The sequence below is a fragment of the Ranitomeya imitator genome, chromosome 5 (assembly GCF_032444005.1).
Source record: "Ranitomeya imitator isolate aRanImi1 chromosome 5, aRanImi1.pri, whole genome shotgun sequence".
NCBI classification, from domain to species: Eukaryota; Metazoa; Chordata; class Amphibia; order Anura; family Dendrobatidae; genus Ranitomeya; species Ranitomeya imitator.
The window spans coordinates 361326775-361340057 of NC_091286.1; the positions used below are offsets into that span (position 1 = coordinate 361326775).

The 13283-nt window shown below is 49.6% G+C and overlaps 1 protein-coding gene across 1 annotated transcript in view; it reads right to left on the reverse strand.

Annotated features, from left to right (window-relative positions):
- DDX43 (DEAD-box helicase 43) overlaps positions 1-13283 on the reverse strand; it is a 68134-nt gene that overhangs the window by 982 nt on the left and 53869 nt on the right. Inside the window, exons 16-17 of the mRNA XM_069726679.1 lie at positions 4073-4211; positions 3506-3593 (exon numbers count right to left, since the gene is read on the reverse strand). Coding sequence (XP_069582780.1) covers positions 3506-3593; positions 4073-4211 — 227 coding nt within the window. The remainder of the gene's footprint in view (positions 1-3505; positions 3594-4072; positions 4212-13283) is intronic.

Sequence of the window (13283 nt, forward strand, 5' to 3'; positions counted from 1 at the left end):
AAAGATCAACTATGTGCTATCATAACCTGCAGTGCCTCCAAAACGGTCTTCCGTTAAGTACATCTGTGGAGTCATTGCAAGGGGAGATTGACGATATGCATGCCCAAGTGCATTTAGCATGGCAGAACATTCCTCAGACAACCATTTGTAAAGATCATGCCAAGGTGCGCAAGTGTGGAATTGTGTATGTGGAGCTCATACTCAATTTAATGGCTATTCCCATCTCCAAGATCCTATCCCAAAATGTAGTAGGTGTAGTTGTAACAATAATATTGGCAAATATTAGAAATTATATATTCACAAAAAATATATCATATATTATAATATATATCATAATATATCACAATAATATTGGCAAATGCCTTCAATTAGAAATTATATATTCACAAAAAATATATCATCATCATATATTATAATATAGATCATAAATACTAAACTCATCCACCTGAAGGGCACGGCACCACTACATATCATAACATCTCTCTAGCAGGTGACCAAATAAATTCAATAATCTCCACAGTCGGGCTTTGATAAAACCAGTTTTTTAATTATTAATCAAGATTAAAAGACAAAGTATACATTATAAGAAGGGTACATAGTCCAAAAAGAGGGACTTTATTTCCTGGGATATTAGATCTTTTTACTATTGAAGCTACATAGGCAGCCTCAATAGTAAAAAAGTTGGTCACACAGGGTTAATAGCAGCGTTAATGGAGTGCGTTACACCGCGGCATAACGCAGTCCATTAGCACTGCCATTAACCCTGTGTCAGCGCTGACTGGAGGGGATTATGGAGTGGGCACTGACTGCAGGGAGGAGGGAGTGGCCATGTTGCCGCCGGACTGCGCCCGTCGCAGATTGGTCATGGCAAAACGCCCACGACCAATCAGCGACTTGGATTCCATGACAGACAGAGGCCTCGACCAATGAATATCCGTGACAGACAGAAGGACGGAAGTGTCCCTTAGACAATTATATAGTAGATAGCAACTGGCTGTCACTATAGCAGTGGTCGTAACCATGGATACCCAAGGTCTTGCGCATGAGGAAAGAGACATAGCAAGTCAGAAAAACTATACTACATTTCTAATTAGAGGTACCATATTTTTCGGCATACAAGACAACTGGGCGTTTAAGACGACCCCCAACTTTTCGGGGGTCATCTTGAACACCGGATGTTGTCTTATACGGCATGTGCAGGGAGCGGTCCCGGATGCGCGCAATGCATCCCTGGGAACGGAAGCCGCCACATGCATCGCGAAGAGCTGGGAGAAGAGCTGGGAGAACTCTGAGGGCAGTTGGAAGGAAAGTATATCCATTTTTTTTTTCTACACGAATATGGATCCCAGGGCCTGAAGGAGAGTCTCCTCTCCTCCAGACCCTGGGAACCATCCGGGACTGCTCCCTGCACCATATGCGTCAACTTCGGAGCTCCGCGCACATACCGTACCCAGCGTATAAGACGACCCCCGACTTGAGAAGATTTTCAGGGATTAAAAAATCTTAGGGTATGTTCACACGTTCCTGATTTCCATCCTTTTTTTTTCAGGACTGAAACCGCAGCTCTTTGCAGAAAACGCAGGTCTTTTTTTGGTGCTTTTTTGGTGCGTTTTTTTATGCAGTTTTCCATGCAGAGTGTGTGTTTTCTAGGAAGTTTTTTAGGGTTAAAATGGCTGAAAATACCCTAACCCTACCCTACCCCTATTCTAACCTTAGTGGAAAAAAAAAAAAAATTCTTAATTCTTTTATTGTCCCTACCTATGGGGGTGACAAAGGGGGGGGGTGTCATTTACTATTTTTTTTATTTTGATCACTGAGATAGGTTATATCTCAGTGATCAAAATGCACTTTGGAACGAATCTGCCGGCCGGCAGATTCGGCGGGCGCACTCCGCATGCGCCTGCCATTTTGCAAGATGGCGGCGCCCAGGGAGAAGACGGCCGGACGGACACCGGGAGGCCGGGTAAGTATAAGGGGGGGGGAGATTAGGGCACGGGGAAGGGAGGCATCGGAGCACGGGGGGGAATCGGAGCATGGGGAGGTAGGATCGGGGCAGCCACACTCCGCCCACGCACTTCCTGCTGCAGCGGTTCGGCACCACAAACCACAATAAAACCCGCAGATATATTTTTGATCTGCGGGTTTTACTGCGGGTTTGACCTCACAATGGAGGTCTATGGGTGCAGAACCGCTGCGGCTCCGAAAAAAGAAGAAGTGACATGGTACTTCTTTTTTACCGCGGCTATTCAGCGCGGCTTTTTTTCCCCGATTCCCGCATCATGTGCACAGTGGTTCGTTTTCCATAGGGTACATTGTACTGTACCCTGCATGGAAAACAGCTGCGGAACCGCAGCGGCAAAAACGCTGCGGTTCCGCAGAAAAAAACGGACTGTGTGAACATGGCCTTAGGCTATGTGCACACGTAGAAAACGTGGTGCAGAATTTTCTGCACTAAATCTGCATCTGCAGATTTGATGCAGTTTCTATGCAGTACAATGTAAATGTTGAAAAAAAAGCTGTGCACATGGTGCAGAAAAATCTGCTGCAGAAACGCTGCAGAACTGCACAAAAGTAGTGACGTGCACTTCTCTGAAATCTGCAGCGTTTCTGCGCAGATTTTTTTGCACCATGTGCACAGCTTTTTTTTTCACATTGATTTACATTGTACTGTAAATCACAGTGCAGTTCTGCAGCGTTTCTGCAGCAGAAAAATCTGCACCAGTTCTGCACTAAATCTGCATCGTGTGCACATACCCTTATACGTCGGAAAATACGGTATTTGTCAATATTATTACTACTACATATTGGGATAGGATCTCTGAGATGTTAGAATGTAAACCGCAAAGCCACAGCCCTCTCCTTTCTGTACTAGTCTGTCATTGTTTGCTATCATTTATAATATGTAACCTCTTCTCAGGTACAACACCATGGAATCAATGGTGCTCTAAAAATAAATAAAGCCATCTTGACTGATAGCTAATGAGGCTAGTAATGGGCATGGAAACAACCTTGGAATGCAGAGGCTCAGGAAGAGCTCTGTCACATCAAAAGCACTTAATGCCTCATTTGCATATGGATGAATACACAGATTTCCCAGAAATGCAGCAACAAATAGAAACTATAAGGTGTTGATGTATCTAGCTTTCAGAGAGAAGCATACCTGGGGTGGGGTCTTACTGACAGATTCTTTTTAAATACCTTGTTTACTTATAGCATTTGGATATACTAACAATTGGTACAGAGCCACTCATCTCTGAAGATATTGTCACTCTTAGGCCGCAGTCACACATGCGAGAAACACGTCCGTGTCTCGCATGTGAACAGCAAGCTCTGGCGCCGGCACTTTGGAGCAGAGCGTGCGGCTTTATGTGTTGCTATGCGGCCGCACGCTCCGCTCCAAAGTGCCGGCGCCAGAGCTTGCTGTTCACATGCGAGACACGGACGTGTTTCACGCATGTGTGACTCGGGCCTTATAAAAAGAAAAAGTTGTTGAAAAGCAACTTACTTGGTTTGCCCGCTCCAAAATGGTTATAAGTTCTCCTGCAACTCTCCAGTCCTTCCTAGTCACCAAAGTTATGGATTCACCCGAGCGACTAAAAAAAAAAAATAAAAAAAAATTAAATGACAAACTGAAACATTAGGCAACAGGCAGACTACGTCTTTAGTCACAGCTTTTCTGTTTAGCTTTGGCATATACACTAGTAAATGCTGTCAACATGTATTCCATAAATATATGTAAGTAAATATATGCCATACAGTTGTATATATTACCCAGTGTTATGCATTAAAAGTAAACTGAGTAGTACACATCTTTATTAGCTATTCAGCCTGTAATCAAACGCTTGGTAAACTATGCCATTACATTGGGGGAAAAGCATATTAATACATAAAGGTAAAAGGATGTGGTACGATCATAACTATGTGCATATAAACAGCTGCAGTCTGTCGTTTTGCACCAATTATAACTCATAGCAACCTATCCCATTGCAGCCTTCACCATTTGACATTTTAAGGTGACAATCTGATAGTGAGAAAATAGATACAATTCGTTAAAGTCAGTATATCTACTAACCCAGCTCGTCCTGTCCGACCAACTCTGTGAACATATTCTTCAATGTTACGTGGAAAATCAAAGTTGAAAACATGAGTAATATCATGCACATCCAATCCACGAGACGCTAAGTCAGTAGCAATTAATATTCTTACTTTCCCTAGAAGAAAAAAAAAAAAGTTACCAATATAAACAAGACATGTTTCTCAGAGAGTTCATTTAAAAAGAGGTGGGGGCACAATCACGATTTCAGGGAAACCGGAGAGTAGACCTCCCAAAGATGTGATATAGGCGGCATATCCTCATATCCTAATCATTGGGTCGTTACTGGAAACGTTTAAGCGCACCTGCATAACATTGTAACCTTCACCCTTTTCTGTCCAAGCCATTTTTGGATTTTTATTTCTAAAAGTCTTTTATGACTAGTTACTTTATTTTTGCATTAACTTATAACATAATGAAACAAAGCACGTCATCTTTAACCCTTTCCTGAGATCCACCATACACGTATAGCAAAAATGTTTATAAATGTTTAAATCACACACCATTTCCCAACCTAAATATAAAAAGATAAGCATACTTTGTATTGTCTTGTCCATAACAGTTCAATTTTTTACATTATAAAATTATTTACAATAGTCTGGCAATACACAGATAAACTACTGGGTGCTACTCCAAATGCATCAGACCCAAACAGTAAAAAATATTTATTTTTCTTTATCGCCTCTCATTGGGGGACACAGGAACCATGGGTGTATGCTGCTGCCACTAGGAGGCTGACACTATGCAAATAAAAAAGTTAGCTCCTCCTCTGCAGTGTACACCCCACCGACTGGCATAATACTCTTCAGTTTAGCTTAGTGTCAGTAGGAGGTGGACACGGGTCTTTCATTAGACCCTTATCTACCTCAATGTGCGTCGTTTCTTTTCAGGTTTCCCCGGAAGGGATACAGGGTGAGCAGTCACACCTGTAGTCCCACTTTACGGACTATGAGTACGGCGTGTACTGCCACCCCGTATCCTCATAGATCCCTCTCCAGGACCAAGAGCCTAGCACACAAGCGTGCTTAGAAGTCCGGTCCTGGCCCCGTCCCCCACCCACTCGCCCACCAGAGCCTGTCGGTTGGAGGAGACGAGGACGTCCATCAGCAGCTCCCATGGACGTCTGATACCTTCCCCAGGGTTAGTAACGGACGACGTGGGATGTTTTTAGGTGAGTATTCCCAGTGGGGGTTCCTTGTTTTAAGTACTCCAGGCCACCTTTTTGGGCCTGATCGGCGTTCCTAAAAGGGGCCCAGGATTCAGCAGGGGTCATGGCTGCTTTTGCAGCACTCCCCATCCCATGTGCGGTACCTTTCCTGCGCCCACACCTGACATCGCAGCAGTTCCCCTCCACTCTAGGCGGCGGCCTCGCAGGCTGCCGCGCCGCTGTTATCGCCGCTGCGGTTTTCCCTCCGGCTCCTAATTTAGGCCCCGGCTGTTCCCGGGGCCTACTTCCGGCGATACGCTCGCCGGAGGCAGCGCAGCGGTCGCAGCCTTCTAATTTAGGCCCCGGTTTTTCCCGGGGCCTACTTCTGGCTATACGCCCGCCGGAGGCAGCGCAGTGGTCTCAGCCTTCTAATTTAGGCCCCGGCTTTTTTCGGGGCCTACTTCAGACGCCGGCACCAGAATCCTTTATTCCATGCGGCGGCTCCCGCGCCTATCAGCCGGGCGGCACCCGCACATTATTAGCGCCGCACCGCTGTCTACCACAAGCACCGGCTTCTAATTTAGGCCCCGGCTTTTCCCGGGGCCCACTTCCGGGCCGCGCTCCGCCCACTTCCCTTCTCTTCGGGCGGGCTTTCTCCCGCCCGACAAACTGTGCCCTGCTTTCCCCACCCACCGGTGCCATCTCGTCTGGCTCCGCCCCTTCCACGCTGCTGCTGGACACTCAGGGCACGTGATTCCTGCATCGTGCCACGCACCTTCTAAAACTCCACAGAGCGCTCCTTCCTGGGGACACAGCACGCCATCTGCGCCGGAGATCCAGCATTCCTACAGGCCTGCAGCATACTGGTATCCGGGTTTTTCGTCTGCCGTGAGTAGCTCTGCACTGCAGACCGACACCCCCCCCCTGCCCCACTGTCCCCTAACCCACCGGCATTTTCTTCAGGGACCTTTCTAAAATGTCTAATTCTAAAGGGGGCCGCTCTCGCCCTCCTACTTCTTCCTCTTCTACCTTAGTCAAGTACTTTACATGTTCGTCCTGTAACACCAAACTTCCCTCAGTGTCCGCGCTGAATCAGTTACCCCTGCAGACTCCCGCAGTAGCCAGCGGGTCGCAGGAAGCTCCGTCCGAACCCTTCATGGCTAGCCGCAAAGGTCCAGACAGGAACGACGGTCTGAGTCCTCTTCTCGTTCCATCTCGCCATTCGGTCCCCCTCTGCGGTCGGCGTCCTCCCGATCCTCCTCCCCTGAGTCTGGCGAGGCTTTCTCTGATGCGCCCTCGGAGGATGTTTCGGAGCTGGATTCGAACCAAATCGCTACCATGAGGGATATGGTTCAGAATCTCATTGGAGCAATAAATCAAACCCGTGGCATCAAAGAGTCCTCTACGGATCCCGCAGATCAGGCGGTTTCGTTTAGACGGGCTAAACCACCTTCCAAGTTTTTTTCGCTCCTCACCCGGAATTTGAGGAGATTATGACTAGAGAAAGAGAGAACCTGACCAGACGCTTTCAGAGAGGAAAGCGACTTGGCGTGTTATATCCCTTCTCTCCGGAGCTCACCGCTAATTTGACTGCCTCCCCTTCGGTGGACCCTTCAGTTTCCGACTGTCCACCAGCACGGTTCTTCCACTGTCCGGCGGAGCATCTCTGAAGGATTCTAATGATAGGGTCATAGAATCTTCCGCAAAATCAGCCTTTGAAGCGGCCTCAGCTAGTCTTTGCCCGGCCTTCGCTTCCACTTGGGTTTCAAAATCTATATCCAAATGGGCCAAGCAACTCTGTCGGGGTCTTCTGGACGGGGCTCCGCCCGGACACCTAGCGGAACTTGCCAACCAGATTTCTCACGCGGGTGAATATCTGGTCTCCGCCTCCCTGGACGCCGCGTCTTGTGCGGCTCAGGCGTCCAGCAACGCAGTTGCCATCCGCCGAACAGTTTGGCTTAAGGTCTGGCAGGCGGATTTGTCTTCTAAAAAGTCCCTTACCAGCCTGCCTTTTCAGGGGTCTCGTCTCTTTGGTTCTAAGCTAGACCAAATTATTAAGGACGCTACAGGGGGCACGAGTTCCCTTCTTCCCCAGGCTAAGCCTCGACGCCCTCCTCCTAGACGTCAATTTCGGTCTTTTCGGCGCTTCGCGGCATCTAATTCCTTCTCCTAGCGGCAACAGAGGCCACAGGCCCGTCAAGAAAAGAAGTTGGTATCCTTTAGGCCCACTCCTTCCTGGCGTGCTCGCTACTCCCAGGGTAGATCCTCCAGGTCCAGGACTGGAAGGACCTCCTCGGCATGACTCTCGACTAGTAGCCAGTCCACCTCCCAGGCTTTGCGGCCGTCTTCTCTTCTTCAGGGACATTGGATCTCCTCGGTAGAGGACGCTTGGGTCAGGGAAGTTGTATCCTCGGGATACAAGATAGAGTTCCTTTCACGACCCCGGGATCGTTTCTTCGAATCCCGACCTCCAAGAGATCCCGCTCTAGTTCCGGGTTTCTTCGCAGCCATCGCGTCTCTCCTCAAAGCCGGGGTAATCGTTCCCGTCCCGGAGAAAGAACGGTTCACAGGTTTCTACTCAAACCTTTTTGAGGTACCGAAAAAAGACAGCAGAGTGCGTCCCATTCTGGATCTCAAAATTACTGAACAGGAGAGTCCGCCTAAAGCACTTCAGGATGGAATCCCTTCGTTCAGTAATTGCTTCTATGGAGGCTCAGGAATTTCTGTGTTCCATAGACATTCAGGACGCCTACCTCCATGTCCCAATATTCCCCGGACATCACCGATTCCTGCGCTTTGCGGTGCTCCAGGAACACTTTCAGTTCGTCGCCCTGCCATTCGGTCTTGCAACCGCCCCAAGAGTCTTCACGAAGATCATGGCGGCACTGATGGCCATCTTGAGGGTCAGAGGTCTGGTTCTGTTTCCATACCTCGACGACATCCTCATCAAGGCTCCGTCTTTTTCTCAGGCCCACGAAAGCCTGTCCATCGTTCTCGACACCCTCGCCCGTTTCGGGTGGCTGGTCAACCGGAAGAAGTCCTGCCTTATTCCTTCTCAGCGCATCATCTTTCTGGGCATGCTCTTCGACACTCGTCAGACCAAGGTCTTTCTTCCCGAAGACAAGAGATCCATTCTTCGTCGGGACATACGCTTGCTCCAGGGCCCTCGGTCTCCCTCCTTCCGATCGGCCATGAAGGTTTTGGGGAGGATGGTAGCATCATTGGAAGCGATTCCCTTCGCCCAATTTCACTCCCGACCTCTTCTGCAAGCCATCCTGTCTCAGTGGAACAAGTCTGTCTTCTCCCTGGACCGCCCGATCCGACTCTCTCCCCGAGTCAAACGGTCTCTCAACTGGTGGCTCACGTCACCTCTCATCTCCCAGGGCAGGTCCTTCCTTCCAGTTCACTGACAAGTGGTGACAACGGATGCCAGCCTGCTCGGCTGGGGTGCAGTGATTCGCCAACTGACTGTACAGGGACGTTGGTCGGCGCAAGAGTCACCCTTGCCGATCAATGTTCTCGAGATCCGGGCCATTTTTCTGTCCCTTCGTCACTGGGAAAGGATTCTCAGGGGCCTTCCTATCCGAATCCAGACGGACAATGCCACGGCGGTGGCATATGTCAACCATCGGGGGTGAACTCGGAGCTCCTTGGCCTTGGCATCCAAGATCCTCCTTTGGGTAGAGGCAACGGTTCCGGTGATATCCGCGGTGCATATCCCCGGCGTGGACAATTGGGCCGCCGACTTCCTCAGCCGCGAGGGTCTCGCGGCAGGGGAATGGTCCTTACATCCGGAGGTCCTCCATCAGATTTGTCTTCGAGGGGGGACTCCGGACGTGGACATCACGGCGTTTCGAATGAACAGGAAGGTTCCGCGGTTCGTCTCCAGGTCTCGCGATCCTCTCGCAGTGGGCGTCGACGCTCTGGCCATTCCTTGGTCACAGTTCGTGCTGCCCTACCTGTTCCCACCCCTTCCCTTGATTCCCAAACTGCTGAAAAAGATCAAAGCGGAAGGGGTGCCGATCATTCTAATCGCCCCGGATTGACCCAGGAGAGCTTGGTTCGCGGAGCTCGTCAATCTTCTCGCGGACGCTCCCTGGCGCCTTTCAGACAGGCCAGATCTGCTGTCTCGGGGTCCGATCTGCCACCCGAGTTCACGATCGCTCAGTTTGACGACGTGGCTGTTGAGACCGCGGTTCTAAGAGCGTCCGGCCTTTCGGCTCGGGTGATTCACACCATGATTCAGGCTCGGAAGCCTTCGTCTTCCAGGATCTACTATCGTACCTGGAAGGCTTACTTCCGTTGGTGCGAGTTCAGCCGCGTTTCACCTATGTCCTTTTCCCTGCCTTCCATCTTGGCTTTCCTTCAGGCAGGACTGGATTCGGGCCTTGCTCTTATTTCCCTAAAGGGCCAGGTTTCTGCGCTTTCCATCCTTTTTCAAAAGACTTTAGCTTCCAGACCACAGGTTGAGACCTTCCTTCAAGGAGTAGCCCTCGCGGTCCCTCCGTTCAGGGCCCCTGTGGATTCATGGGATTTAAACCTGGTACCGGACGTTCTGAGGGTTTTCCCCTTTGAACCTCTCAAAGAGGTTCCCCTATCTTGGAAGGTGGCCTTTCTTGCGGCCAGCACTTCTATCCGCCGCGTCTCCGAGTTGGCGGCTCTCTTGCCGACCTCCTTTCTTGGTTATCCACCAGGACAAGGTGGTCCTCAGACCTCCGCCTTCCTTTCTTCCTATGGTGGTTTCCACATTCCACATCAACGAGGACATCGTTCTACCTTCTTTTGTCCAGCTCCGACTCATCTTCTGGAGCGATCGTTGAACAAGCTGGACCTTGTCAGGGCAGTGATGATCTATCTGGATAGAACGTCCACTTCCCGGAAGACGGATTCTCTTTTCGTCATTCCTGATGGCTCGCGCAGAGGCCAGCCAGCTTCTAAGGCGACTATTGCTCGCTGGATCAGAACGGCTATTCTGGAGGCTTACCGGGTCAAGAACAGAGTGCCTCCTCCTGGGATCAAGGCTCACTCTGCCCGGGCAGTCGGCGCCTCCTGAGCGGTGCACCACAGGGCTTCCGCCCTACGGCTTTGCAAAGCGGCAACCTGGTCTTCCATCCACACGTTCGCCAAATTTTACAAGGTCCATACCTACGCTTTCCAAAGGTAGTGATGGCTAGCACTCGACTAGAGTAGAGGTCACGGTGCTAGTGAAGGGAACTAGAAGTTCCGAAGTCACTGAATATGAAAGATCACTGCACACGCTCAAAACGAAAATATGCTCTCAAGTGGAAGTTTATTTGATAGTTGATGCAGGAACAAGCGACTAGCTCTATATATGAGCGCATCGCCGTACTGGCGCTCACTTCCCCTCCATGCCGGGCACAGCTGAGACACGGGAGTGTCAGCACCGGCTCTCCTTGGGAAGTCCCAGCGCTAGCACCGATTAAGACACGGCTGTGTCTCTAGCAACGCCTTCTGCCTCACAGCGCCAACCGCTGCCCACTTGATTGGACAACCAGGACAACCTTTGTCTCCTAATCTGACACGGCTTCGTCAGTTCCACACCTATACAACTTTCATGGACGTATGTCAAAGCCAGCAGATGAGTATTGTCTTTTTTCAATCTCCCTCTTTCTACCCCCTTATTTAACGCCATACATCTTTTTTCTTGCCAGTGCTGTATACTTGGGTGCGGTACCCCAAGAATCATCTGATAAATACCTCTACCTATGATATTCTGGGCACACCACTTAGCAAAGTACCTTTGCAGTTTAACATAACTACAGGTCAGGTGCCCTCTTTCCTGTAATTACCATAGCACTTAGTTATGATTATATGTACATATGTATTTATTATCATGCCTCTCTACAGACCTTGGGCACTGTACCTGAATCTTTACCCAGTCTATGATTCTTGCAAAGAGACATTGCTCAGCCCTTAATCCAAGCCTTCCATAGGGTAGGTCTTTATTCTTCTCCACGTATTTTATCATAACCTACAGTACATAGTGGTTTTCATTTCTACCATTCATCCCTATTAGGCCGTTACCTTATACCAGTGCTACATCCGCACTACCCTGAATCCAAGACGGACTCTGCATTCTAGGTGGGCTACTCCTCTTGGTGCCCCAATTCAGTTAGACACCATCTTCTGACACAATAGAAGCACATGGGCCACCTCTTGCCTTTCTAAACTTTGCTCTTTTCATCCACGGGTGTCAGATTGCATGCACTTTGCTAGGGTCTCTTTTCCCCTTACACTTAGACCCAATTGAACTCAGTTCCTTGTTTCCAGTTTCTCTTTTTATAGATATCCCTCTACAGTACATCATCCCATCTTAAATACATCTCGTTACATTGTCTTACAGAGCCATTTCTCTGTACATGTTCAGCACAATTTTCCTTGATGTAGATTGTTTGTATATAGTGTACATAACACAATTTCATTGTATATAGTGTTTGTAAATATTTGTATTTCTGTATTTATTGCAGCGACGTTGTGACCAAGGCTATGCTTTAGCCGAAACGTCAAAAAATTGACTAGTCGCTTGTTCCTGCATCAACTATCAAATAAACTTCCACTTGAGAGCATATTTTCGTTTTGAGCGTGTGCAGTGATCTTTCATATTCATACCTACGCTTTGGCGGACGCCAGCCTAGGCAGAGGATCTTGCAGGCGGCAGTGGTGAGTCCTCTGGCCTGATGGAAGTCTGTTTTTCCCGCCCTAGGGACTGCTTTGGGACGTCCCATGGTTCCTGTGTCCCCCAATGAGAGGCGATAAAGAAAACAGGATTTTTGGTTGCTTACCGTAAAATCTGTTTCTTGAAGCCTCCATTGGGGGACACAGCTCCCTCCCAATGTTTCTGTTGTTATCTGATCTATGACTGTTCTCACGTTTTCAGTTCTCAAGTTTGTGGTTATGGTTTTTCAACCTTTTTCCTTTCTCAGGGTGATCAGAATGACCGGCACCCCTTCCGCTTTGCTCTTCTTCAACAGTCTGGGAAGGAATGGGATGGGGTGGGAACAGGTAGGGCAGCACGAACTGTGACCAAGGAATGGCCAGAGCGTCGACACCCACTGCGAGAATCGCGAGACCTGGAGATGAACTGCGGAACCTTCCTGTTCATTCGAGACGCCGTGAGATCCACGTCCGGAGTCCCCCATCGAAGACAAATCTGATGGAAGACCTCCGGATGCAAGGACCATTCCCCTGCCGCGAGGCCCTCGCGGCTGAGGAAATCGGCGGCCCAATAGTCCACGCCGGGGATATGCACCGCGGATATCACCAGAACTGTTGCCACTGCCCAGAGGATGATCTGGGATACCTTGGCCAAGGAGCTCCGAATCCCCCCCTTGATGGTTGACATATGCCACCGCCGTGGCATTGTCCGTCTGGATTCGAATTGGAATACCCCTGAGAATCCTTTTCCAGTGACGAAGGGACAGAAAAATGGCCCGGATCTCGAGGACAATGATCAGCAAGGTTGCCCCCTGCACCGACTAGCGGCCCCGTACAGTCAGGTGGCGAAACACCGCACCCCAGCCGAGCAGGCTGGCGTCCGTCATCAACACCTGCCAGGGACTGGATGGATCGCTTGTCTTTGGGAAGAAAGACCTTCCTCTGATGAGTGTCGAAGAGCACGCCCAGAAAGATGATGTGTTGAGGAATAAGGCAGGGCTACTTCCGGTTGACCGGCCACCCGAAACGGGCTAGGGTGTCGACGATGGACAGGCTTTCCTGAGCCTGAGAAAAGGACAGAGCCTTGATGAGGATGTCGTCGAGGTATGGAAACAGAACCAGGCCTCTGACCCTCAAGATGGCCGTCAGCGCCGCCATGATCTTCATGAAAACTCTTGGGGCGGTTGCAAGACCGAACGGCAGGGCGACAAACTGAAAATGTTCCTGAAGCACTGCAAACCGCAGGTCTCGGTGATGTCCCGGAAATATCGGAACGTGGAGGTAGGCGTCCTGAATATCTATGGAACACAGAAATTCCTGAGCCTCCATGGAAGCAATTACTGAACGAAGGGATTCAATCCTGAAGTG